Here is a 26,274-nt window from a genome sequence, read left to right on the forward strand (position 1 = left end):
ACTTACCCTACATTATTCATCTCATACGCATACGTATATACTGTACTCTATATCATCGACGGTATCCTTATGTAATACATGTATCACTAGCCACTTTATACTATACTATGCCACTTTGTTTACATACTCATCTCATTTGTACATACTGTACCCGATACCATCTACTGTATCTTGCCTATGCTGCTCTGTACCATCACTCATTCATATATCCTTATGTACATATTCTTTATCCCCTTACACTGTGTACAAGACAGTAGTTTGGAATTGTTAGTTAGATTACTTGTTATTACTGCATTGTCGGAACTAGAAGCACAAGCATTTCGCTACACTCGCATTAACATCTGCTAACCATGTGTATGTGACAAATAAAATTTGATTTGATTTGATTTGAACATGCCAACCTAGATTCAAGATTGCTGCAGGGCAGTTTCGCTGAGCGTGTTGTCACACTGTTTGTTTCAAGTGTTACATTTTTTTTTAATTACTTCGCAAAACCGTTATAGGCTGAGAGAGTTGTCCTCAAACAACAGGTAAGATCTAAAATGCTACAGGATCAAAGCGTTAAAATCGCTTGTAAACCAAGCAATGTTATCTGCTGGTTTCTACACGAGGAGACGGGTATGGTGCCCGCCCTGAAAGCAGAGAGAGGATACATCTGTGCTGTGACTAGACACGACGGTCAGGTTTTCCATCTGACGGAGTCTTCTGACTCTTGCCTTGCTGTGTTTTATGTGGTGGCAGCCGCAGGCCGGTTTCTGCGCTGTGACATAACATCTAGATGCGCTGGGCTTCCTAGCCCAGGATTTCCCCAACGGGTGGGCTCGCCACGGCTGATTGGCTGGTCTACTGGGCCTGCTGCTGCCGCCTCACTGTGCGGTAGACTACTGCAAGGCAACTGGGCACATTGACCAGATCCACACACACACTGGGCACATTGACCAGATCCACACACACACTGGTCGAAATCCCTGTCAGCGCATTTTATTTTGCTTGGGGGCACTCTTGGTTTCTGACTGCTGGACCTGTAGGCTACAACTGAACATTTTTAGGGAATTTAAGATTTCAAAAGACTGACTCTGCATACTTTTATTTGTTTTCTTTTTGTTTTAGTGAACTGTTGGATTCAGTGGTTAAAAATTAGTGTTTTTGTACAAATGGTTTTAATTGCTACCTTCATGGGTTATGGCTCATTACATTGTTTTTGATAACTGAGACTATCTCATCTCCCTAACCCAGAGATACCGCCAAATCCTACTTTAACTGATAGTATAGCAGTATAGCATGTGACTCCTCTTCATAAGCCTTTCTCATCTACAGGGTTTGGACTGGCTAAAAACTCTTTGTTGGATCAGATGACTATAGTTTGGATTATTTTAAATCATCTAAATGCAGAGAGATTTTAGGAAGCAACAAATCAAGGTGTTTTATTATTATTCTGCTTTTGGTGACAGGAAACATTCACCCAAACCCAGTCCCATTGGCTATGGATCAGGAAACATTCACCCAAACCCAGTCCCATTGGCTATGGGTCAGGAAACATTCACCCAAACCCGGTCCCATTGGCTATGGGTCAGGAAACATTCACCCAAACCCAGGCCCATTGGCTATGGATCAGGAAACATTCACCCAAACCCAGTCCCATTGGCTATGGGTCAGGAAACATTCACCCAAACCCAGGCCCATTGGCTATGGATCAGGAAACATTCACCCAAACCCGGTCCCATTGGCTATGGGTCAGGAAACATTCACCCAAACCCAGGCCCATTGGCTATGGATCAGGAAACATTCACCTAAACCCAGGCCCATTGGCTATGGATCAGGAAACATTCACCCAAACCCAGGCCCATTGGCTATGGGTCAGGAAACATTCACCCAAACCCAGGCCCATTGGCTATGGATCAGGAAACATTCACCCAAACCCAGGCCCATTGGCTATGGATCAGGAAACATTCACCCAAACCCAGTCCCATTGGCTATGGGTCAGGAAACATTCACCCAAACCCAGGCCCATTGGCTATGGGTCAGGAAACATTCACCCAAACCCAGTCCCATTGGCTATGGATCAGGAAACATTTACCCAAACCCAGTCCCATTGGCTATGGATCAGGAAACATTCACCCAAACCCAGTCCCATTGGCTATGGGTCAGGAAACATTCACCCAAACCCGGTCCCATTGGCTATGGGTCAGGAAACATTCACCCAAACCCAGGCCCATTGGCTATGGATCAGGAAACATTCACCCAAACCCAGTCCCATTGGCTATGGGTCAGGAAACATTCACCCAAACCCAGGCCCATTGGCTATGGATCAGGAAACATTCACCCAAACCCAGGCCCATTGGCTATGGATCAGGAAACATTCACCTAAACCCAGTCCCATTGGCTATGGGTCAGGAAACATTCACCCAGGCCCATTGGCCATGGATGAACTTCCGACTCCAAATGATTTAAAAACTAGATCAGGGTTGGGACTGATGCATATTAATGTGAGGAGTCTGATGCTGAAAATGGACATGATAACAGTCTGCATTCACACTGCTGACCCAGATGTCTTAGTTCTGTTCCAGGCCTGTCTTAAGAAATCAGTTCTGAGTCAGTCTACAGGCATGGATGGATATAATGTTTATCGATGTGACTGACAGAGTAACGGGAGAGGTATAGCCATCTATATTAAAAATAGATGTGTGGTTACTGAACTAGGGTATTTTTTTACATTTTAAAACTGCAGTTATCGAAACCTGTGAACTTAGATTTAGATTCTCTGTCTGAACTGGGGGGGTGGGATGAAATGGTCCTTATGGGCGATTTTAAACTGGGACTTGTTATCTCCAAACTCTGAGGCCATAAGAGGACTGTGCAGTTGCTTAATGCAAGGAAAACTAAATGTATGGTTTTTCGCTTCCCTGAAAGTTAACACCTACAGATTTTAACTATAAAAGGCCAGCAAATTGATAGGGTCATCTCCTATAAGTATCTTGGGATTTGGTTAGATGAAAAACTGAATTGTAAGTTGAAATTGGGTTACTATTTTAGGATCAAATCATGCTTTTCAATGTTAGGCAGAATGGATCTTAATCAAAGCACTTGGTTATCGGTGCTGGAGTATGGGGATATTGTTTATATTCATGCCTCAGCAAGTACCTTTAACTCTGGACATGGTGTACGTATCATGGTGCTTTAAGATTTATTACAAATGCTAGCTCTTTCACCCATCACTGATGTGTATGCTGTGGTGCAGTGTTGTCTCTCTCCACCAGGAGGCTAAAGCATTGATGGAACAACTCCCTTTGTATCTCTGTTCCTCACTGACCAGATCAGTCACTCAATACAGTCTTCGTTCACAGTCACTGCTGTCCTTGTCTGTTCCTAAGGCTAGAACTGACATGGGGAAACAATATTTTTTTCCCATAATGCCCCTTCATCCTGGAACATGCTTCAAAATATATTAAAGTTAGGGGAGTTAGTGCCCTTGCCTGTTAAGACTCTGACAACACTGTTTTGATTAGCAGCAGTTGTTTCTAATCTTCAAATGTATCTGGAACTTGTCACACTTTGTCTTTTTTGTATTTTTCTGTAATATTTTATATACACGCTGCTATTTCCCTGTTTTGCCTTCTTGCCAGGTCGCCCTAGCAACAGGTTTTTAACATCAATGGCTCTAAAGGTTTAAATAAACAAATATTACAGTATATCAAAAACCTGATGTTCTGTCATACTTTAGTCCCACACTTTTTCTTTTGAATTATCCCCAAAACAAAGCGTCCTCTTTGGTCTCCTTAGTGACAACGAGGAGGAGCGAGGTCGCCCGTCGCAGAATGGCCAGTCTGGGAGGTCAGTGTTCAAAGACGAGGAGGAAACCGTAACGACCAAGAGCGTCCAGATCGTCCAGGCAACAGAAACCACCGCAACCAAGAAGAGAGGCGGGGTTCCATCCAAAACTGTGTCCCTGGGAGCCGCAGCCCACTACACAGGAGACAAGAGCCCTGATACCTCTGCAAAACAGGTGTGTGCACATGCGTCCATGTGCATTCAGTCCATGCTGGTTCACTCTAGCTTATTGTTGCCATCTGGTGTGGACAGTGCAGTCTCGCTCCCTCTGTCTCTACTCACATCTCTCCTCTCCTTCTCTTTGTTCCAGACTCTGTCCGCAGTAGCACCCCAGCCCTCCAGTAGTGGTCTGGCTGACCTATTGATGGTAGATACAGGACCTAGCCAGCCTGCAGCAGCCACCGGTAACTACACCCACTGAGAGGACATCCTAGAGGGTTAGGGGAAGTAGTGTAGTTACAGGACATCACGGAGGGTTAGGGAGGGGGTAGTGTAGTTACAGGACATCACGGAGGGTTAGGGAGGGGGTAGTGTAGTTACAGGACATCACGGAGGGTTAGGGAGGGGGTAGTGTAGTTACAGGACATCACGGAGGGTTAGGGAGGGGGTAGTGTAGTTACAGGACATCCTGGAGGGTTAGGGAGAGGTAGTGTAGTTACAGGACATCACGGAGGGTTAGGGAGAGGTAGTGTAGTTACAGGACATCACGGAGGGTTAGGGAGGGGGTAGTGTAGTTACAGGACATCACGGAGGGTTAGGGAGGGGGTAGTGTAGTTACAGGACATCACGGAGGGTTAGGGAGAGGTAGTGTAGTTACAGGACATCACGGAGGGTTAGGGAGAGGTAGTGTAGTTACAGGACATCACGGAGGGTTAGGGAGAGGTAGTGTAGTTACAGGACATCACGAAGGGTTAGGGAGAGGTAGTGTAGTTACAGGACATCACGGAGGGTTAGGGAGAGGTAGTGTAGTTACAGGACATCACGGAGGGTTAGGGAGAGGTAGTGTAGTTACAGGACATCACGGAGGGTTAGGGAGAGGTAGTGTAGTTACAGGACATCACGGAGGGTTAGGGAGAGGTAGTGTAGTTACAGGACATCACGGAGGGTTAGGGAGAGGTAGTGTAGTTACAGGACATCACGGAGGGTTAGGGGGAGGTAGTGTAGTTACAGGACATCACGGAGGGTTAGGGGGAGGTAGTGTAGTTACAGGACATCACGGAGGGTTAGGGGGAGGTAGTGTAGTTACAGGACATCACAGAGGGTTAGGGAGAGGTAGTGTAGTTACAGGACATCACGGAGGGTTAGGGAGAGGTAGTGTAGTTACAGGTGCCGTGTCTTTGGCATCATAAAAGTGAAGACTGTTATTTTATCAAATCAATTCTCTATTATTACTTAATTAACTAGGAAGTTGGGGCACCAAGGAAAATCTTGAGATTACAAAGTTATAATTTTCCTAACATAACTTTTCAGATATTTTAATATCTGATCAATTAGTCTTCTAATTAATTAATTATTATTTACATCACGTTAGTCTCATTCCAAATGTCGTACGGTGTTCTAGTGTACTATGGAATATATTGCTTTCTTATTCTTGACACTTCTCCCAGTCATATTTAAGGTTAGAACTACCTTTTAGTGTTCTGATACTTCTAGCTTGGAGTTGTATTTTTATGATAACCTAGCTACAGTATTTCACCTTTTAATGTGTATAGTATTGCTTACTAGGTGTGTCCAATCAATTGTGTAACCACTCTCTTCCAATTAGGGCTATTAGAAAGGCTGTTCAAAAGAGGACATTGTATTTCTTTTTTTTGTTGTACTCCCTGACGAAGGCAATGCAGCCAAAACGTGTTGGTTTTTAAAAACTTTGTTTCTATTGAACATGCCATACTAATAAAGGCATTTTTAATCAATTATATGAAGAGTGCCTTGGTCTTCCTTTTTGGTGACCAATCTACCCCTTTAACCAAAGAGCACCTTCTAAATGCAAAATGTACTATTGTGTACCTTAGTAGCGCTTCCCTTCCTCCTCTTTCTACTAATATTTTAGATGTGTTCTAAGATTTTTCCCCATCTAGGGGCCTGTCTGCTCCTCACTCTTCTCATAGGGGAGTTTACAACTAGATTTGTTTTCTGCTCTGGCAGCCTCGTACGGTGTTGTCCGTAGTCTCGATGAGGCTCATCATGGGTCTGGGCGACTATTCTCCCCAGTCAGTCACCACCACGTCCGCGTGTGGCAACCTCTTCAGTACCTGCGAACTGAGACGAGGATATTGGTCTGTGATATCGCAGTGTTTCACCAGTGGGAGTCATCGGGTCAGTTGCTGGACTGGCGCCATTAGTGTCATTGTAAGAGGTGACAGTCCCACAAAGCGGAAGGTGTATCATCGGAAGCAGAGTATACTCTGCGCATCTGTTTTTCTTGCTGAGATGTCCGCAGTGCTTGCGGAAGTGTCCAAAGGGCAAGAGAAGTTCATCTCAACTACAGTATTGCAAGACTGCAAGGAGGAGGGAAGTTGCTCATTCACAGAGGCAGCTGGCTCGAAATCTTGAAAAGAATGGTCAGTCAGGTTGGCTGATGGAATGTATCGAGATATCTTAATATCTCCTTGAGGTGGTTTCAAAGCCCTTTTGAGATAATTGAACAATGTTTGACAGATGAGCGATATTGTCACGCCCAAATCAATTAGCGCATGACAAGTTAAACAGTCCTCCAGGACTGTTTCCAGGTATGGGCGTTTAGATTCGTGTTTAGTGGACATATTCCCCACAACGTGGAATGGTCATTCGCAACGACGTGATGTGCCATTTCTGTTCAAGGTGGAAGCAGATCGACTTTTCAGATTTTGAGTGGGCTTGGCTTTGACGAAGCGGTTTACCTTTTTCTTCGCAATCTTTGTATCAGAGTCTATAGACAAAGCCCGTGGGCTTGTTTCTTGATCAAGCGGGCCCTGGATAGGGTTTTGAATGAGAGCGGGAGAGATTGGAATTTTAACGTCCTTGCTATGGGTCCTGCGGACCTGGTGTCTGGTAATCCCCGTCTAGTCCTTGTGACTTTGACCCTTTTCTCAAAATGTTTCTCGCTTTACTACTTCACGTAGTGGAACTTCTGGAGAACATTGGTCTACGTTTTGATCGTCCTTCAGCCCTTTGTTACCCTTGTGCTCTGACACTTTGTGTGGGTTGGGTGCAGGAACGTAGCGAACAGGTCGATTGTAGCGGTAGTCGTTTTGATGGCGATGTACTTTACAGTTATTTAGACCGCGGAGGTTATTGGAATCGTGGTTTCGTGGTAGAAACTGTTGTTGTGCGTCATCCCTCAACTCTCCAATACCTGATAATGTACCCTCTAACTGGAGTGAGTGCTCCTGGTCAAACTTCAAAACCAACTGGTCAGGGCTCTTAGCGTTGTGAACTTTTGATGCCTCAAAAACTGTGCTTGCAAGCTCTCTGAGTTGTAAGATAGGCAAGCCAATGTGGGCTGCAGGGCCCAAATAGGTAATGAAGGTGGGATACATGTTAGACAGAAACATTTGTTTGAATGGTAGCAGTGCTTCCATTCCTGTTTCAGTGAGTAGGCCAAAGTAAGCTGAACAAAGTCTATGATAGAATGCTTGTGGGTGTTCGTTCTGAGCTTGTTTGATGGTGTTAGCCAGTGAGCTATCTTGTTTGCGAGTCGCAGAACCACTGAATTCCCATTTCAAAACTGTTGCAAGTTTAGTGGAGTCATTTAGCACGTGTTGCTGTTGTAGGCGAATGAACCTTGTCACGTGTCTATTCGACGTTCGCTTCAATAGGTAAAACCTGTCAGAACCCGTAGTGTTCGGGTAGCCATCCAATGCATCCTATATGTCAGCTAGAAACGTCTGTGTCTTTAGGCTGACCTGGAACGGGGTCAAAGGTGGGGAAGTTCTTGACCAGTTTGTCAAGGTATTCCGTGCCAAGTGGGCGGAGAGGGTTGGCTTCCTCCTGTGGGGAAATTGGGGCTGAAAGGCCAAGAGGAGAAGCCAAGCTTTGTTGTTGTTGGCCAAAAGGCTCCATATTACTCAGTGCCGAATGGCCAAGAGGAGAAGACTGAGGGACACATGAGGGAGGCAAAGTCTGAAACCTATCGTCTTTAGTCCTGTGAGTACAGGGCTCCGGTTGCTTGGATAGGTAGTCACGCTGTAGAGCGTGACCATTCTGTACTTCCTCCAGAAGGCACCTAAGGGTGGAATTCTGCTGCATTGCAGAGTCCACTTAGTCATTGTGTTCATTAAAACTTCTTGAAGCTACCCATCCCTTAAGAGGGATAATTGTCATCAGCAACCGCTGAATAGCATAGCGCCTCAGTCAAATAATATTACTAAAAATATTCATATTCATGAAATCACAAGTGCAATATTGCAAAACACAGTTTAGCCTTTTGTTAATCCACCTGTCTCAGATTTTGAAATTATGCTTTACAGCGAAAGCAATCCAAGCGTTTAAGTTTATCGATCGCATGACAAAACATTAAGTACACTTAGCATCAGGTAGCTTGGTCACGAAAATCAGAAAAGCAATCAAATTAATTGTTTACCTTTGATGATCTTCGGATGTTTTCACTCACGAGACTCCCAGTTACACAACAAATGTTCCTTTTGTTCCATAAAGATTATTTTTATATCCAAAATACCTCTGTTTATGTTCAGAAATCCACAGGAAAGAGTGGTCACGACAACGCAGACAAATTCCAAATAATATCCGTAATGTCCATAGAAACATGTCAAACGTTTTTTATAATCAATCCTCAGGTTGTTTTTAAAATATATAATCGATAATTATCAACTGCAAATGTCTTTCACAGTAGGAGAGGGAAAAGCAATACCTATCCAAACTCTGTTGCGCGAGCAAAACTCATGTGACCACTTGACGCGATGTTATCGTTCTGGCTTATTTTTCAAAATAAAAGCCTGAAACTATGTCTGAAGACTGTTGACACCTTGAGGAAGCAATAGGAAAATGAATCTGGTTGATATCCCTTTAAATTGAGCAATGGGAGGCTACGGAGCAATGGGAGGCTACGGAGCAATGGGAGGCTACGGAGCAATGGGAGGCTACGGAGCAATGGGAGGCTACGGAGCAATGGGAGGCTACGGAACATGGAGTTTTCAAAATAGAAGCCACTTCCTGGTTTGATTTTGCTCAGGGTTTCGCCTGCAATATCAGTTCTGTTATACTCACAGACAATATTTTGACAGTTTTGGAAACTTTAGAGTGTGTTCTATCCTAGTCAATTATATGCATATTCTAGCATCTGGTTCTGAGAAATAGGCCGTTTACTTTGGGAACTTTATTTTTCCAAACATAAAAATAGTGCCCCCTAGCTTCAAGAGGTTAACCTCTCTGGGATATGTGGGACGGTAGCGTCCCACCTGGCCAACATCCAGTGAAAATGCAGAGCGCCAAATTCAAATAAATTACTATAAAAATTCAACTTTCAAATCACACATTCAATGTACCAAAATAAAGCTACACTTCTTTTGAATCCAGCCAACGTGTCAGATTTCAAGAAGGCTTTTCGGCGAAGGCAAACGATGCTATTATCTGAGGATAGCACCCCAGTAAACAAAGAGAGAAAAGCATATTTCAACCCTGCAGGTGCGACACAAAACGCAGAAATAAAAAATATAATTCATGCCTTACCTTTTGACGAGCTTCTTCTGTTGGCACTCCAATATGTCCCATAAACATCACAAATGGTCCTTTTGTTCGATTAATTCCGTCGATATATCTCTAAAATGTCAATTTATTTGCCGCCTTTGAGCCAGAAAAACACCGGTTCCTACTTGCGCAACGTGACTACAAAATATCTCAAAAGTTACCTGTAAGCATTGTCCAAACATTTCAAACTACTTTTGTAATACAACTTTAGGTATTTTTAACGTAAATAATCGATAAAATTGAAGACTGGATGATCTGTGTTCAATACCGGAGGAAAACTAATTGGAGCGGGCTTTCAGGTCACGCGCCTCTAACAAAAAGTACACTTCCCTCGAGCCTCATTCTGAACAGTGTTACTTCTTCATTTCTCAAAGGAAAAACCTCAACCAATTTCTAAAGCCTGTTGACATCCAGTGGAAGCGGTAGGAACTGCAGAAGGTCCCTTTGAAATCTGGATTCCCAATGAAAACCATTGAAAAGAGTGACCTCAAAAAAGCAAAAATCTGAATGGTTTGTCCTTGGGGTTTCGCCTGCCAAATAAGTTTTGTTATACTCACAGACATGATTCAAACAGTTTTAGAAACTTCTGAGTGTTTTCTATTCAAATCTACTAATAATCTGCATATTTTATCTTCTGGGGACGAGTAGCAGGCAGTTGAATTTGGGCATGCTTTTCATCCAAAATTCCAAATGCTGCCCCCTATCCTAGAGAAGTTAATCTGGAAAAAGTTTAACTTGTCTCATTGTAGAAACCCAATCAATTTGGATATTATTTAAAAGATCCACTTGAGAAGTAAATCTGGCAATTTCACTTGTTAGTTAAATTGTATGAGACATCGATATCCAGTCAATTGCGATTGGCTGGATATCTTAATGTGATCCACGTTTGGGTATCACATACAGTGGGGCAAAAAAGTATTTAGTCAGCCACCAATTGTGCAAGTTCTCCCACTTAAAAAGATGAGAGGCCTGTAATTTTCATCATAGGTACACTTCAACTATGCCAGACAAAATGAGGGAAAAAAATCCAGAAAATCACATTGTAGGATTTTTAATGAATTTATTTGCAAATTATGGTGGAAAATTAGTATTTGGTTACCTACAAACAAGCAAGATTTCTGGCTCTCACAGACCTGTAACTTATTCTTTAAGAGGCTCCTCTGTCCTCCACTCGTTACCTGTATTAATGGCACCTGTTTGAACTTGTTATCAGTATAAAAGACACCTGTCCACAGCCTCAAACAGTCACACTCCAAACTCCACTATGGCCAAGACCAAAGAGCTGTCAAAGGACACCAGAAACAAAATTGTAGATCTGCACCAGGCTGGGAAGACTGAATCTGCAATAGGTAAGCAGCTTGGTTTGAAGAAATCAACTGTGGGAGCAATTATTAGGAAATGGAAGACATACAAGAGCACTGATAATCTCCCTCGATCTGGGGAAGATCTCACCCCGTGGGGTCAAAATGATCACAAGAACGGTGAGCAAAAATCCCAGAACCACATGGCAGGACCTAGTGAATGACCTGCAGAGAGCTGGGACCAAAGTAACGAAGCCTACCATCAGTAACACACTACGCCGCCAGGGACTCAAATCCTGCAGTGCCAGACGTGTCCCCCTGCTTAAGCCAGTACATGTCCAGGCCTGTCTGAAGTTTGCTAGAGAGCATTTGGATGATCCAGAAGAAGATTGGGAGCATGTCAGATGAAACCAAAATATAACTTTTTGGTAAAAACTCAACTCGTCGTGTTTGGAGGACAAAGAATGCTGAGTTGCATCCAAAGAACACCATACCTACTGTGAAGCATGGGGGTGGAAACATCATGCTTTGGGGCTGTTTTTCTGCAAAGGGACCAGGACGACTGATCCGTGTAAAGGAAAGAATGAATGGGGCCATGTATCGTGAGATTTTGAGTGAAAACCTCCTTCCATCAGCAAGGGCATTGAAGATGAAACGTGGCTGGGTCTTCCAGCATGACAATGATCCCAAACACACCGCCCGGGCAACGAAGGAGTGGCTTCGTAAGAAGCATTTCAAGGTCCTGGAGTGGCCTAGCCAGTCTCCAGATCTCAACCCCATAGAAAATCTTTGGAGGGAGTTGAAAATCTGTGTTGCCCAGCAACAGCCCCAAAACATCACTGCTCTAGAGGAGATCTGCATGGAGGAATGGGCCAAAATACCAGCAACAGTGTGTGAAAACCTTGTGAAGACATACAGAAAACTTTTGACCTCTGTCATTGCCAACAAAGGGTATATAACAAAGTATTGAGAAACTTTTGTTATTGACCAAATACTTATTTTCCACCATAATTTGCAAATAAATTCATTTAAAAATCCTATAATGTAATTTTCTGGAAATTTTTTTTCTCATTTTGTCTGTCATAGTTGACAGGCCTCATCTTTTTAAGTGGGAGAACTTGCACAATCGGTGGCTTACTAAATACTTTTTTGCCCACCTGTACCTCTTTTTCCAAGAGGTGTACTGGCGATTCTTCATCGCCAGTGATCGCAGAAATCTGAAATTTCACTACCATGCACAAAATAGGATCCCCTTCACCATGAAAAGGGGGGTTTACTAGTGACGTCTCATATTAACCCATTCGGTTTACCTTGCTAGCTTTATGTTGACCGGAGCGACACGGTACATAACTACGGATACGCTTGTGGCCTACCCACACTGGCTTAGTGCGGTCGGCGGACAGAATAATTCGGTTCAGCACCGAACAGATCTATCCTCCAATTTCTAACATTACTGGCTCTAGAAATTAATATTGACTGACAGAAATCGTACCGTTTGGCCTAACGGACTACATCTGGAATTCATCACTCATTGAAATGCTAATCCTTTGCACATGAATGCACACTCATTCGGGAGTAATTGCAATCAATATATATATTTACGCTCAGTGTGTCATCGTGATCTCTGTTGGAATCGTTCATCTTTTTGTTGGAAAGTTCATCCGCTTGTCTCTCCATCTGCTTCCAATGAGTCTTTCGTGGTTAGAATGGATACTTCAGAGTCCAATTCAGAACTGTTCTTATTGTATAGATGTTTCGGCGGTTGTCAGTCTTCGCGTTCAAGGGTACATAATCCCTAGCTGCAGACTAGTAATTAGTATCAACAAGTTGCTCTTATTCTATCGGAATCGATAGTCTCAGAGTTTAACCACGTGGTATGGTTAAGAATTCAGCAACCATTACAACCTTAGCTTATCCTGAGGTTTTTATGGTCTCTACTCAAACCTTAGCTCCCTCAGCTGACATAGGTAGGCATGGTCTGAAGGGAATTTCTTCAGGTGTGGGTTATATTCGTAACAGTAGAAAAGGGCTGTCCCATGACGCAAGATCGATGTCTGTGCTCATGGCGGCGGGCCAATGACTTCGTTCAACTTTAAACAGAAATACAATTCTCTCACATTAACGGTTCAACATCACATTACATAATTTCACAAATAGTTTCATCTTTACTCATTAATTTTATACGATAATTAGATGCAAACCTCAGAACGGAGGCTTCTGTATAAGCAGAGTTATGGTAATGTGGCTGTATTGTCTTTTCTGAGGTCACGATCATAAAACAAAATGGACCGGTCGTAGCTGGCTTCTCCACCAATCATTTAAATATTCTCCAAAACATGGACATTGTTCAGTTCTCAAGTTCTGTGAGGTATAAGAAGTTCCTTTGTTCTCTCTGTCTCTTTCTGCATGGCCATGAGGGAGAGAGTCTCCTTCTGGAATTTACGACCTTGAGATAACAGAACTTGGGTGTAAGAAGGGGGGGCAGTCGCTATACCCAAAGAGGGCCACGTCATGACACAGGACATCATGGAGGGTTATGGGGAGGTAGTGTAGTTACAGGACATCATGGAGGGTCTCTGGGCCCGTGTCTGGAAGCTGTCACAATTCACTCATTAAAGTGTTGTATGCATGTCTCTTTCCAGACCTGATAGGAGGATTTGCTGATTTCTCTTCTCCTGCTGCCTCTGTCGGCCTCTCCACAGTACCTGGTGAGTTTAGAAAGCATTAGAATATTCAGAGATTTTTATAGTTTATAATTTTTTTTATAGTCTAGTTTATCCACTATAACATTTTTCTTCTCTTTTCTCCTCTCCAGCCTCCAGTGGGAACGGTGACTTTGGGGACTGGAATGCTTTCCCTGGTGGCCAGGCCCATGTCCCCACCCCCTTCGCCCAACCTCTGGCCCCCAGCAACACTGACCTGTTTGGGGCTCTGTCGGCCAGCTCTGCACCAGCTCCAGCCTCCGCTGACCTGTTTGATCTGATGGGTCCAGGTCAGACCCAGTCGCTCTCTGCCTCTCAGAGCCTCACCTTTAATATGACCAACACACAGACCATCAGCAGCACCATGCCACAGTCCAGATCACTGGTAAGAATACAGGACAGACAGTACATTAATTTACATCGTAAATTGTATTTATTGTGTCTGATCCACTGTTAATGAGAGGAGTGGCAGTAACTGCCTGTGCTTTAGAGAAACACACACGAGAGAGAAACGGCAGAGAGCCAAGGTTTGCAGATGCTCCACCTTCCCTAGGGACAAACACACACACACACACACACACACACACACACAATGAGAAGGAACCCGTTTGAGTCAGAAAACCATTCAATCTAATACAAGGTTGTTTGCATAGATAATATGTGCATGTTAAAAACCTGACCTACTTAAAAAAGACCAGCTTGGTTTAGCAGAATAGTAAAACCTGACCTACTTAAAGACCAGCTTGGTTTAGCAGAATAGTAAAACCTGCCCTACTTAAAGACCAGCTTGGTTTAGCAGAATAGTAAAACCTGACCTACTTAAAGACCAGCTTGGTTTAGCAGAATAGTAAAACCTGACCTACTTAAAGACCAGCTTGGTTTAGCAGAATAGTAAAACCTGACCTACTTAAAGACCAGCTTGGTTTAGCAGAATAGTAAAACCTGACCTACTTAAAGACCAGCTTGGTTTAGCAGAATAGTAAAACCTGACCTACTTAAAGACCAGCTTGGTTTAGCAGAATAGTAAAACCTGACCTACTTAAAGACCAGCTTGGTTTAGCAGAATAGTAAAACCTGACCTACTTAAAGACCAGCTTGGTTTAGCAGAATAGTAAAACCTGACCTACTTAAAGACCAGCTTGGTTTAGTCATCGACGGACACCAATTAGCATAACGCAACGCACATAAATATTCCTAGAAAGTATTCCTATTCATGAAAATCACTAGTTAAATATATTGAGACACAGCTTAGCCTTTTGTTAATCACCCTGTCATCTCAGATTTTCAAAATATGCTTTACAGCCAAAGCTAGACAAGCATTTGTGTAAGTTTATCGATAGCCTATCATAGCATTTTGTCCAGCTAGCAGCAGGTAACTTGGTCACGGAAATCAGAAAAGCAATCAAATTAAATAATTGACCTTTGATGAGCTTCGGATGTTTTCACTCACGAGACTCCCAGTTAGATAGCCAATGTTCCTTTTTTCCAAAAATATTATTTTTGTAGGCGAAATAGCTCCATTTGTTCTTCACGCTTGGCTGAGAAATCGCCCGGAAATTGCAGTCACGAAAACGCCTACAAATATTCCAAATTAGCTCCATAATATCGACAGAAACGTGGCAAACGTTGTTTTATAATCCATCCTCAAGGTGTTTTTCAAATATCTATTCGATAATATATCCACCGGGACAATTGGTTTTTCAGTAGGACCGATTGGAATAATGGCTACCTCTGTATTTTACGGGAGAATCACTCTGAGAGCCATCAGGTGACCACTTGCGCAATGTAGCCGCTTACGGGTATTCTTCAACATAAATGTGTAAAACTACGTCACAATGCTGTAGACACCTTGGGGAATATGGAGAAAAAGTATTCTGGTTGATAGCCCATTCACTGCTCAATAGGGACGCATTGGAACGCAGAGCTTTCAAAAGATGAGTCACTTCCGGATTGGATTTTTCTCAGGCTTTTGCCTGCAATATCAGTTCTGTTATACTCACAGACAATATTTTTACAGTTTTGGAAACTTTAGAGAGTTTTCTATCCTAAGCTGTCAATTATATGCATATTCTAGCATCTCGTCCTGACAAAATATCCTGTTTACTACGGGAACTTTATTTTTCCAAAAATGAAAATACTGCCCCCTAGTCACAAAAGGTTAACCTCCATATGTCACCATTATATAGGTACCTCTAATATTACTATCTATTGGAACTGTCTACCAAATTGTCGCCCCCCCCCCCCCCCCCTTCCAGTTGATGGGCGGGCCGTTGCAGCCCCAGCAGCATGAAGTCATGCTGGGTACCATGGGGTCAGCGATCCCCTCCACCTGGTCTGACTCGTCGGTCAACATCAGTCTGGACTTCCTGGCACCTGGCGTGCAGCCCCCCAAACCTGTCCAGCCCACCCTCAACACACTCCAAGGTGAGCCAAGTGTGTGGTAGTATAGACTGGGATAGAACGAGTATTGTGTTTGTCTGGAGGGTGTTCAAAACGCTGCTGAATGTCTGTTGAACAAAATGTTGATTTGAGATCCATTCAGTTGTGGAGCATCCAAGATCCCCAGGGTGTGGAACTTTCTTCCTGTTATCAGGATGGGCACAAGACCATTCAGTTGTGGAGCATCCAAGATCCCCAGGGTCTAGAACGTTCTTCCTGTTATCAGGATGGGCACAAGGCTTTCGGTTCAGTCAGAATGGTAGAATTGTTTTTTTTAATTCATTTTTATTTAACCTTAAGAGTTCTATACTTGGGATTCCTTGTTCAGTATGGAATAGAAGGATGCTTGGTACAACTTGTGGAGTGTATGAGGAGAGTGTGTGAACCTGTGTGTGTGAGGCCATGCGGTCTTCTGACTCCACTTCTTCCCGTTTCTTTTTTCTAGGAGGCCAGCCCCTCCCACCCATCAACATGCTCTCCCAGGGATTCGCCGGCATGGGCCTCGCAACCGCCCCCATCAGACCGGCAACAACACCCATGATGCACCCTGGTGCTGGGATGGGCATGGCCCACAGCCAGGGCATGATGGGAATGGGCATGAACATGGGTTCCATGCCCCAGGCTAACATGACCATGGGCATGCCTGGTGCTATGGGCATGGGGATCAGGATGCCAGCCATGTCTATGGGCTCTGGCATGGTACAGCAGCAGCCCAAGCAAGGATTGGACGCATTTGCAGATTTCTGCAACTTCAGGAAGTGAGGGAAGAGAAGTGAAAGAGAGGAGGAGGGAGGGCTGTTGTTTCTATTTTTCTCTCCATCCAATCGACCGTCTGTGAAGGATTGTAAAGAGCTGCAAACAAAGAGTACTTGAATGTTGTCAAATATCAAATACTGACTGCCACCCCTCCACTTCCTGTTTCTCTCCTTTAAGTGATGTATAGAGATATGAATATACATGAATGTATGTATGTTTTAAAAAGTTGGAACTTGGAATCAAGTTCCAAGAGGGTGTCCAGTAACGGTTGTGTGCTGTTCGGGTTTGAATCGGAGAGAAAGAGAGAACAACTAAGAGGGAGGGAGTGAGAAACCGTAACAAAATGAGATTTTTTACTTTGAAATGTAAGCCAAACAAAAACCAATGATTTCAAAGTTAAACAACCCATACAATTATATGCACAAGGATGACTTTTAAACTTGTATGGCTTAACTTTGCAATAATGTTGTTTTGAATTGCATTTTAAAAATCATTGTGTTACCATGGAATTGCCCATATGAATCTTCCTTGAAGACAATGTCAGTAGAGGTTTTGCTTTCCTTAACCATTTTAAATGTCCAGAGTAGCAAAAAGATAGTTTCATATCATAATCCCACCCCAATAACTCCCCATCTCTTTTAGAATGTTACCTCGACCTGTCCCTTCCCTACCACTGTAAATATTACTATAATGAAACGGACAAATAAGTTATTGAGTTCTTGACTATGATATGATGATGCCGTGAAGAAGTGTGTGTCGATTGGACGGAATCAGATGTCAATCAAGACGTTGCTATGGCAAGGTACATTGCGATGGAGTCAGTCTTTTAATACTTACTTTATATATCAGCGTTCCACACTCCCAATGTGGAATTTCTGTTCAATATTAGATTTAACAGATCAATCAATCGTTTATTGATGGATGGATTTAATAAGTGAATGAATGAGAAATAAGGAAGCTGTGGTAATGATAACACAGATCTCCTTTGTGGCCTTTCTTATGGGTATATATTTTTTAAAGAACTATAACCTTTTTTTCCTTGCATCCAAGTAAGATAATCAGTAGCTGTAGGAACAACCTCCTGGTGGGCTGTGTTCTTTAAGTACAGCACATGGTGCCTGTGAGACGGAGACCTTTTTCCTTCATTATAACTTACAGGAGACAGACGATACAGTGGTTAGGAGTCTACAGCACAGTATGTATGTGTGGTTCTTACTGCGCCCTCTGGGAGTAGGGGAAGTTGCCCCTAGATGCTGATCCGGGTTCAGTTTTGCATCCCCCCCCCCCCCACTCCCAATGGTTGGGATTGTGAGAGGGTAAGCTGATCCTAGATCTGTACTTGGGGGAAACGTCACCCCAGAGCATACAGTATCTCTGAAGGAGGTTTCTCAGACGGTCCAGATTAAGGAGAGGATTTTTATTTTTGGGGGGTTCATCCCATATAGCACCCTATTCACTTTGTAGTGCACTACTTCCAACCAGGGCCCATAGAACTCGGCTCAAATATCATGCACTATATTGGACATGGGTGCAATTTGGGATGCACACTCTGTACATGTTGAAGTCAGGACCATCTGTACCAGGCCAGTGAAGTACCTCACATGTAGACTCCTCAGGCGCAGTCTTCCATGAGTTGGGGTCAATTCCATTTCAATTCTGGAGGTACACTGAAATTCCAATTGTCTTCAATTAGATATTTTACAATTTGGTTTACTTTATGAATTGACCCCAACCCTGCACACACAGTAGTCTGTCTGAGAGGAGGCATTACCTGTTGGAAACGACCAAAATCTATCCACTCTTGTTTGTTTTTTCTAAGAGATTATGTCTTTAGGGGGTTGTTTATTCTCTCATTTTATTTAATTTTTTTCTACTTATTACAATTGTTCTGAGATCTTTGGTAATGTGGGATTGTTACTGGAAAGAAAACACTAGTTCATGCAAATGTGTAAAAAGAACAAGTGAAGCATCACCAACGAAAGAAGCCTTGAAGATGTCGTTTTTGTTTTTGTTTGATTTGATTGGCCCATCATGATCCTGTATCTGACATTAAAACAGTTGATTACAGTTTGGTAATGAAGTGTTTATTTCACTTAAGACCAACATGGTTACTACTGCATTGGAGTAGAGCAGTGGCCTTGGAACCTGCTGAGACACACACAGTGCAGCCCCACACACACACACACACAGTGCAGCCCCCCCCCCCCCCCCCCACACACACACACACACACACACAGTGCAGCCCCCCCCCCCCCCCCCCCACACACACACACACACACACACAGTGCAGCCCCCCCCCCCACACACACACACACACACACACAGGGCAGCCCCCCCCACACACACACGCAGTGCAGCCCTACACACACATACATACAACCCCACCACGCACATACACACCGTGCAGCCCTACACACGCACACACAGTACAGCCCGCCCCACACACACACACACACACACACACACAGTGCAGCCCCCCCCACACACACACACACACACAGGGCAGCCCCCCCCCCCACACACACACAGCGCAGCCCCCCCCCACACACACACACAGTGCAGCCCTACAGACACATACATACAACCCCACCACGCACATACACACCGTGCAGCCCTACACGCACACACACACACACACACACAGTGCAGCCCAACACACACACAGTACAGCCTTACACACACACAGTACAGCCTTACACACACACAGTGCAGCCCTACACACACACACAGTGCAGCCCTACACACACACAGTACAGCCTTACACACACACTGTGCAGCCTTACACACACACTGTGCAGCCCAACACACACACACAGTGCAGCCCAACACACACACAGTACAGCCATCTGGCCAGTGCATCGGTATGCAACCATGTGGAGGACCTTGGCTTGGGAATTAATAGATCAGATTGAGATATAAGAAAGTAAAGCCAGGTACTGCAGGATAATGTCTTGTCTCAGACACAGTTTGAACAATTAACATATACTGCACAACACAGCTCCCAGATATTATGGAAAATGTGCAATACTGAAGGTTCAGGTTTATTGTCCTTGGGTGACCTAGTTTATAGACAAAGCAGCAGCTACACAAAACCAATGACCTGCAATCAAGCTGATGTGGCCATGAAAGAATAAAGCACAATCTGAAATGTCTAGACAAATAAGAGTTGCTGCTTAGTGCCATCTGAAGCTTCTCCATTATGAATAACACACACACGAGGTCCTCTGAGACCAGACCACGCTGCCATTTCTGCTCTGACAGAGAAAAGCAAGATAATGGGACTAACAGTAGGCTTTCCTCCATGTGTTATCTGGAGTTGGCAGGCTGGGCATAGCATGGATGACATTTATGGGTTTCTGCATTGATGCAGTTGTGTTTGAGATTATAATCTGCATATTTACGACATTTATTAGGTTAGGCTACTTTTAGATCACATTTTAATCCTCACTATATCCGGATAAAGTGAAATCAAAGAAATTCCCATTTCTCTTTACAGTTCTATCTTTATATGAACACTTTTTACAATCATTTAAATATTTATGTTTATTTTCCAACGACTCAGTGAGATGTCTTAGAATGAATCTATAATGTCCTCTGCACACCATGCCTGCATTCGAATGAGTATAGTGCCCTCTGGTGGTTATTTACAGTTGTGCACACCATGCCTGCATTCGAATGAGTATAGTGCCCTCTGGTGGTTATTTACAGTTGTGCACATCATGCCTGCATTAGAATGAGTATAGTGCCCTCTGGTAGTTATTTACAGTTGTGCACACCATGCCTGCATTTGAATGAGTATAGTGCCCTCTGGTAGTTATTTACAGTTGTGCACACCATGCCTGCATTCGAATGAGTATAGTGCCCTCTGGTGGTTATTTACAGTTGTGCACACCATGCCTGCATTCGAATGAGTATAGTGCCCTCTGGTGGTTATTTACAGTTGTGCACACCATGCCTGCATTTCAATACTGTGTTTCATATTTCATATGACCCAGAGGCAAAGACCAGATGAGAAACGACAAGAGAAGACAGCTTGGTAGTTCATGTTTTATTTCTAGTTAATGTCTGTCTGCGTAAAGCAGAGAATATCAATATGATATGCAGTAGCAGTGAGACTTCCAGGTTGGTCTAAACCAGTGTAGATACTGTAGGTCTTGGTGGATGGGTCTTGGTAAAACTTCAACGCATTGGACCTTCCGGTCAAGTAACTTTCCTGGAGGGTTGCCACTAGCCTGGGTGGCCACTAGCCCGGGTGGCCACTAGCCCGGGTGGCCACTAGCCTGGGTGGCAGTGTCGGTTTCTGCTCATGTTTGGCATGAAAGCTCCAAAAGGAGTTGGCAAGAGAGCAGGAACAGACTGGCTTCCAGGTCCAGGCTAGGTTGCCACCCCTGCTGGCTAGAACACACAATAGATTCAGAGTGGTTGTAGGTTGACTAGAAGCACGTTCTCTCCCCGTATGAAGAGCTGGTTGACGTGGCGCGTATGAACCCTCCCGTAGGGCTGGGACACTTCTTTCTTCTGGGACCCTCTTCTCTTCGGCCCCTCAGTCCCTGACTCATGACCTTTAACATTTGACCCCTGGGTCTTACCTGTGACCCCTAGGGCTCCGGGGTCATCGCCCACTGGGGGCCCAACTGTGGCCCTTGCAAGTCGGGGATCCACTGCCCTAGGGTCTCCTCTCCTTCTGGGGTCCCCTCTATTGGGGTCACCTCGTCTGCGGTCTCTGGTTTGGGTCTCAGGCGGGGGATGGAAGGGTTCAGCTTTCTTCTTGTCTATCTGCTTCTTCTTCTCCTCATATTCTCTCAGCGCCGCACTCTCCTGGAGTTTCAGCTTGTCAAAGAGCTAGGGAAGGAGAGGGATAGCTAATGAGTTTGTTTTCTGATTGCAGAGAATGATAATGGCTGTACCTTTTTTAGTGAGTGGCACATGATCTGGAAATGTCATCATCTGCATCCAAGACAACATTCTCTAGAATGCACCACTAGACTAGAGGATCAGAGTCTTTCGGTGGCACCAGACCTACCCGTGTGACTGTGAGGGCCTTCTCGTGGTAGAGAGCTTCACCCAGCAGAGGTTCCCTGTAGGTCTCATCTACATCTACCATCGCCTAACATGGAGAGAGAGGAGAGGGAATAGAGGGTGAGGGGAGAGATTGAGAGGACAGCGATGTGTAAGGCTATTTGAGCACTGTCTTACATAAGACTATAGTCTAGTCTGCAAGCCACCTGTCGAAAGGCGGTGGAGGGCATGGGTAGGGACCGGGTAAGAGCTCTCACCATGTTCCAGAACTTGTCGAAGGCCACTATGAAGCCAGAACACACTCCACGGAGCCCCTTGAAGGTTCTGATGTGAACTTTCACTCTGATCCTCTCCTGCACGCAGCGGTGCATCTCCCCCAGAGGACTTCCTGTATGGACTGTATAAACAGGAAGTAGACATTAAATAGAATTCACCTGGCTGTCAATCACAAGTTTGACTCATCAATAATGCCCCACATATCAATGAAGAGTTTTAATTTGCCTAAATATGTAACAATATGAGACAATGATCATAAGTAAGAATGAAAGAGGTCATGTTTTGATCTGAAACCACACCACCAAAAACTCAAGGATTCAGAGCAGGCCTACAATAGGTAGAAATAATTCACGACATACGAGACATCCTGGTCAGGACATTCTTGGCAGCCTTCTGTATTCTACAACGGCGGGCAGTGCCGCTGGTCCCCTCCTCTCCATCTTCTCCCACTATCGGGTTGTTCACCATCAACCTCTTCAGTTTCTCTATCCTCTCCGGATCTGCTACACCTTTCCTGGCTTTCCTCTGTTTTTTCTCCACGTTCTCCGGCTTGGCGCGGCCCCGTCCCCCCTTTAGAAAGCTCTCATACTCGGCTATGTTGTTGAAGCATTTCACGTTTGGGTATGGAAGAGGCACTGTAGTCGAGTATAGCGCCAGGAGTGGATCAAATTTATCGGAGGTGACGTCCAACTTTGCCGCGATATCATCTTCTTCTTCTGCCGTATGTTCGGTTGCATCTGAAGCACATGCACTTGTTGATTCTCTCTCTTTCTTTTCTGATTCTGGACATTTTTGTTGTTTATCTCCTCTTCTTTCCCTCTCCTCCATGTTCAAAACAAATGCAGACATGCACGACGCTAAGAATCATGGGAAAGGTGGTCTTCTTCCGCTTCATTGTTCTATTTTCACCAGGCGGGGGCGCTAAAGGATCATGCAGCAGATTTGAGGCAGCTGCAACAAAATTACATATTAGTCGTCTGTAAGCTTTGTTTTTTATTATTTTTTAAAAGGGAATTAGGCACAGAAACCGAACCAAAAGAAAATCAACAAAAACATTTTATAATCGCTTGTTTTTGTTTCTTACTTTTTTGTATTGAGATCGTAGATGAGATACTGTCCCGGAACAGAAATTCGAAGTATATGTTCGTGGAGGACCTATTTGATGGATGGACTGCATACAATCACTGGCGAAAATAACTTGTGTTCTGTCCTTTGTCAGCTACATTCTCACAAAAACATTTATATTAATAACTTACAGCACAGCGTCGACAATAGCACCACTTACATTGATTCACCTAAAGTAAACTAAGTTATACCATTGTTTTAAGGAATAATTAAAATCATGGACCGAAGAGGATGACAACCATTTGTAAATACACTATATACAAAAGTATGTGGACATCCCTTCACATTATTGGATTCGGCTATTGCAGCCAAACCAGTTGCTGACAGGTCTAGAAAATCACATAGCCATGCAATCTCCATAGACAAACATCTGCAGTAGAATGGCCTTGTTGAAGAGCTCAGTGATTTTCAACGTGGTACTTTCCAACATGTCAGTCAGTTCATCAAATTTCTGCCCTGCTTGAGCTACCCCAGTCAACTGTACGTGCTGTTATTGTGAAGTGGAAACGTCTAGGAGAAACAACTGCTCAGCCGCGAATTGGTAGGCCACACATGCTCAGACCGCCGTAGCGCGTAAACATCGTCTGTCCTCGGTTGCAACACTCACTACCAAGTTTAAACGGTCTCTGGAAGCAACGTCAACACAAGAACAGTTCGTCGGGAGCTTCATGAAATGGGTTTCCATGGCCGAGCAGCCACACACAAGCCAAAGATCACCATGTGCAATGCCAAGCGTCGACTGCTGTGGTGTAAAGCTTGCTGCCATTGGACTCTGGAGCAGTGGAAACGCGTTCTCTGGAGTGATGAATCACACTTCACCATCTGGCAGTCAGATGGATGAAAGTTTTGTGGTGGAGGAGGAATAATGGTCTCTGGCTGTTTTTCATGGTTTGGATTCTGTGCTTCCAACTTTGTGGAAACAGTTTAGGGAAGGCCCTTTTCTGTTTCAGCATGACAATGCGTCCATGCAGAAATGGTTTCTTGAGATCGGTGTAGAAGAACTTGACTGGCCTGCACAGAGCCCTGACCTCAACTCCATCGAACACCTTTGAGATGAATTGGAACGCAGACAGTGAACCAGCACTAATCGCCCAGCGTCAGTGCCCGACCTCACTAATGCTCTTGTGGCTGAATGGAAGCAAGTCCCCGCAGCAATGTTCCAACATCTAGTGGAAAACCTTCCCAGAAGAGTGGAGGCTGTTATAGCAGTAAAGGGGGGACCAACTCCATAGTAATGCCCATGATTTTGGGATGAGATGTTTGACGATCAGGTGTTCCCATATTTTTGGTAATGTAGCTAGCTAGCCTGTCAGCCTGATATTACCTTCTAGTATGGCTACATAAGACGCAAGGTTACTTAATAAGGCAAAAATTAAAGGAGGTTGGTTTGTCAGGGTGGATGGATGGGCGTATAACGCGAATGTCTAGCAACCGGAAGATTCCGTCTTCGAATCTCATGACGGACAACTTTAGCAACTTTGCAACTACTTAGCATGTTAGCTAACCCTTTCCCTAACCTTAACCCTTTTAGCTAACCTTAATTAACCCTTTAACCTTGTTAGCCAGCTAGCTAACGTTAGCCACAACAAAATTGGAATTTGTAACATATCGTATGTTTTGTTAACAAATGTAACCTTATTGCAAATTCGTAACATATCATACGAATTGTAATTTGTAATATCACAGGAACTGGATCATGGACATCCACAGATTAATACATACCATACGAAACATCATACTAAATGGAGTGTTTCGGATTTACGTACAGAATAATAGGAAATGCTCTGAGACCAGGTTGAGCCTGTGGGTGGGTGTGTTTCTGGTCTTACCTGCCATATTTGCTTCACTAAAATATTGCCTGTATGTCTAATATTAAGAAAGCAGAATTTGACATGAAGACCACAGCCAACCTTGTGCTGCTTGTTCTTCTCCCACAGAATCTACATTGATTTAATCTGCTCTGTCCTTTCACACAAAACCCTCAATTTTGGTCCAGTGCTGTGTAGATTACCAGGAGGCATCAACACGTGCATCCTCTGACCAGTAGCCAGGGTTTTCACCAGCAGCGACAGAATGGCCAAGAGCAAGTTTGAGTACGTCCGGAACTTCGAGACAGACGACACCTGTCTGAAAACTGTTACATTGTGGTGCGGTTGGATGGAAGGGACTTACACAAGGAAGTAGCTGGAGGTGTATCTGTAGCTCCAGAGAGGAGCTGGGGGGTGTATCTATAACTCCAGAGAGGAGCTGGGGGGTGTATCTGTAACTCCAGAGAGGAGCTGGGGGGTGTATCTGTAGATCCAGAGAGGAGCTGGGGGGTGTATCTGTAGATCCAGAGAGGAGCTGGGGGGTGTATCTGTAACTCCAGAGAGGAGCTGGGGGGTGTATCTGTAACTCCAGAGAGGAGCTGGGGGGTGTATCTGTAACTCCAGAGAGGAGCTGGGGGGTGTTTCTGTAGATCCAGAGAGGAGCTGGGGGGTGTATCTGTAACTCCAGAGAGGAGCTGGGGGGTGTATCTGTAGATCCAGAGAGGAGCTGGGGGGTGTATCTGTAGATCCAGAGAGGAGCTGGGGGGTGTATCTGTAACTCCAGAGAGGAGCTGGGGGGTGTATCTGTAACTCCAGAGAGGAGCTGGGGGGTGTATCTGTAGCTCCAGAGAGGAGCTGGGGGGGTGTATCTGTAGATCCAGAGAGGAGCTGGGGGGTGTATCTGTAGATCCAGAGAGGAGCTGGGGGGTGTATCTGTAGATCCAGAGAGGAGCTGGGGGGTGTATCTGTAGATCCAGAGAGGAGCTGGGGGGTGTATCTGTAACTCCAGAGAGGAGCTGGGGGTGTATCTGTAGATCCAGAGAGGAGCTGGGGGGTGTATCTGTAACTCCAGAGAGGAGCTGGGAGGGTGTATCTGTAACTCCAGAGAGGAGCTGGGGGGTGTATCTGTAACTCCAGAGAGGAGCTGGGGGTGTATCTGTAGATCCAGAGAGGAGCTGGGGGGTGTATCTGTAACTCCAGAGAGGAGCTGGGGGGTGTATCTGTAACTCCAGAGAGGAGCTGGGGGGTGTATCTGTAGATCCAGAGAGGAGCTGGGGGGGACTGACTGACTGACTGACCCACTGACCGACTGACTGACTCACTGACTGACTGACT

At 44.5% G+C, this 26,274-nt stretch overlaps 2 protein-coding genes and 1 pseudogene across 3 annotated transcripts in view; 2 read left to right on the plus strand and 1 right to left on the minus strand.

The window, feature by feature from the left end:
- The window catches only part of LOC139366497 (clathrin interactor 1-like), a 46,401-nt gene extending 27,623 nt beyond the window's left edge, over positions 1-18,778 (plus strand). The window contains exons 7-12 of one of the 2 annotated variants that reach the window (XM_071104021.1): positions 3,781-4,003; positions 4,139-4,232; positions 13,457-13,522; positions 13,630-13,901; positions 15,772-15,940; positions 16,401-18,778. In XM_071104021.1, the coding sequence (XP_070960122.1) occupies positions 3,781-4,003; positions 4,139-4,232; positions 13,457-13,522; positions 13,630-13,901; positions 15,772-15,940; positions 16,401-16,717 (1,141 nt within the window). In that variant the 3' untranslated portion in view covers positions 16,718-18,778. The remainder of the gene's footprint in view (positions 1-3,780; positions 4,004-4,138; positions 4,233-13,456; positions 13,523-13,629; positions 13,902-15,771; positions 15,941-16,400) is intronic. The other variant, XM_071104022.1, reaches the window with a different exon arrangement.
- Positions 18,779-20,744: 1,966 nt separating this feature from the next.
- Positions 20,745-22,868, minus strand: LOC139366061 (U7 snRNA-associated Sm-like protein LSm11). Its single transcript, XM_071103149.1, has 4 exons — positions 22,366-22,868; positions 21,988-22,127; positions 21,735-21,818; positions 20,745-21,553 (listed from the first exon to the last, which is right to left on the minus strand). The coding sequence occupies exons 1-4, from the start codon at positions 22,853-22,855 to the stop codon at positions 21,125-21,127; spliced, it is 1,143 nt and encodes a 380-aa protein (XP_070959250.1). The 5' UTR covers positions 22,856-22,868; the 3' UTR covers positions 20,745-21,124.
- Positions 22,869-24,184: 1,316 nt separating this feature from the next.
- LOC139365874 (probable tRNA(His) guanylyltransferase) overlaps positions 24,185-26,274 on the plus strand; it is a 7,241-nt pseudogene continuing 5,151 nt past the window's right edge.

Source organism: Oncorhynchus clarkii, chromosome 14 (assembly GCF_045791955.1).
Source record: "Oncorhynchus clarkii lewisi isolate Uvic-CL-2024 chromosome 14, UVic_Ocla_1.0, whole genome shotgun sequence".
Lineage (NCBI taxonomy): Eukaryota > Metazoa > Chordata > Actinopteri > Salmoniformes > Salmonidae > Oncorhynchus > Oncorhynchus clarkii.

Coding starts and splice junctions, on each gene's coding strand:
- LOC139366061 (XM_071103149.1), bottom strand. CDS start 22,855: ATGTCTGCATTTGTTTTGAACATGGAGGAGAGGGAAAGAAGAGGAGAT. Junction 22,128..22,365: donor TGTCCTGACCAGGATGTCTC/GTATGTCGTGAA, acceptor CTGTTTATACAG/TCCATACAGGAAGTCCTCTG. Junction 21,819..21,987: donor TCGACAAGTTCTGGAACATG/GTGAGAGCTCTT, acceptor TCTCCATGTTAG/GCGATGGTAGATGTAGATGA.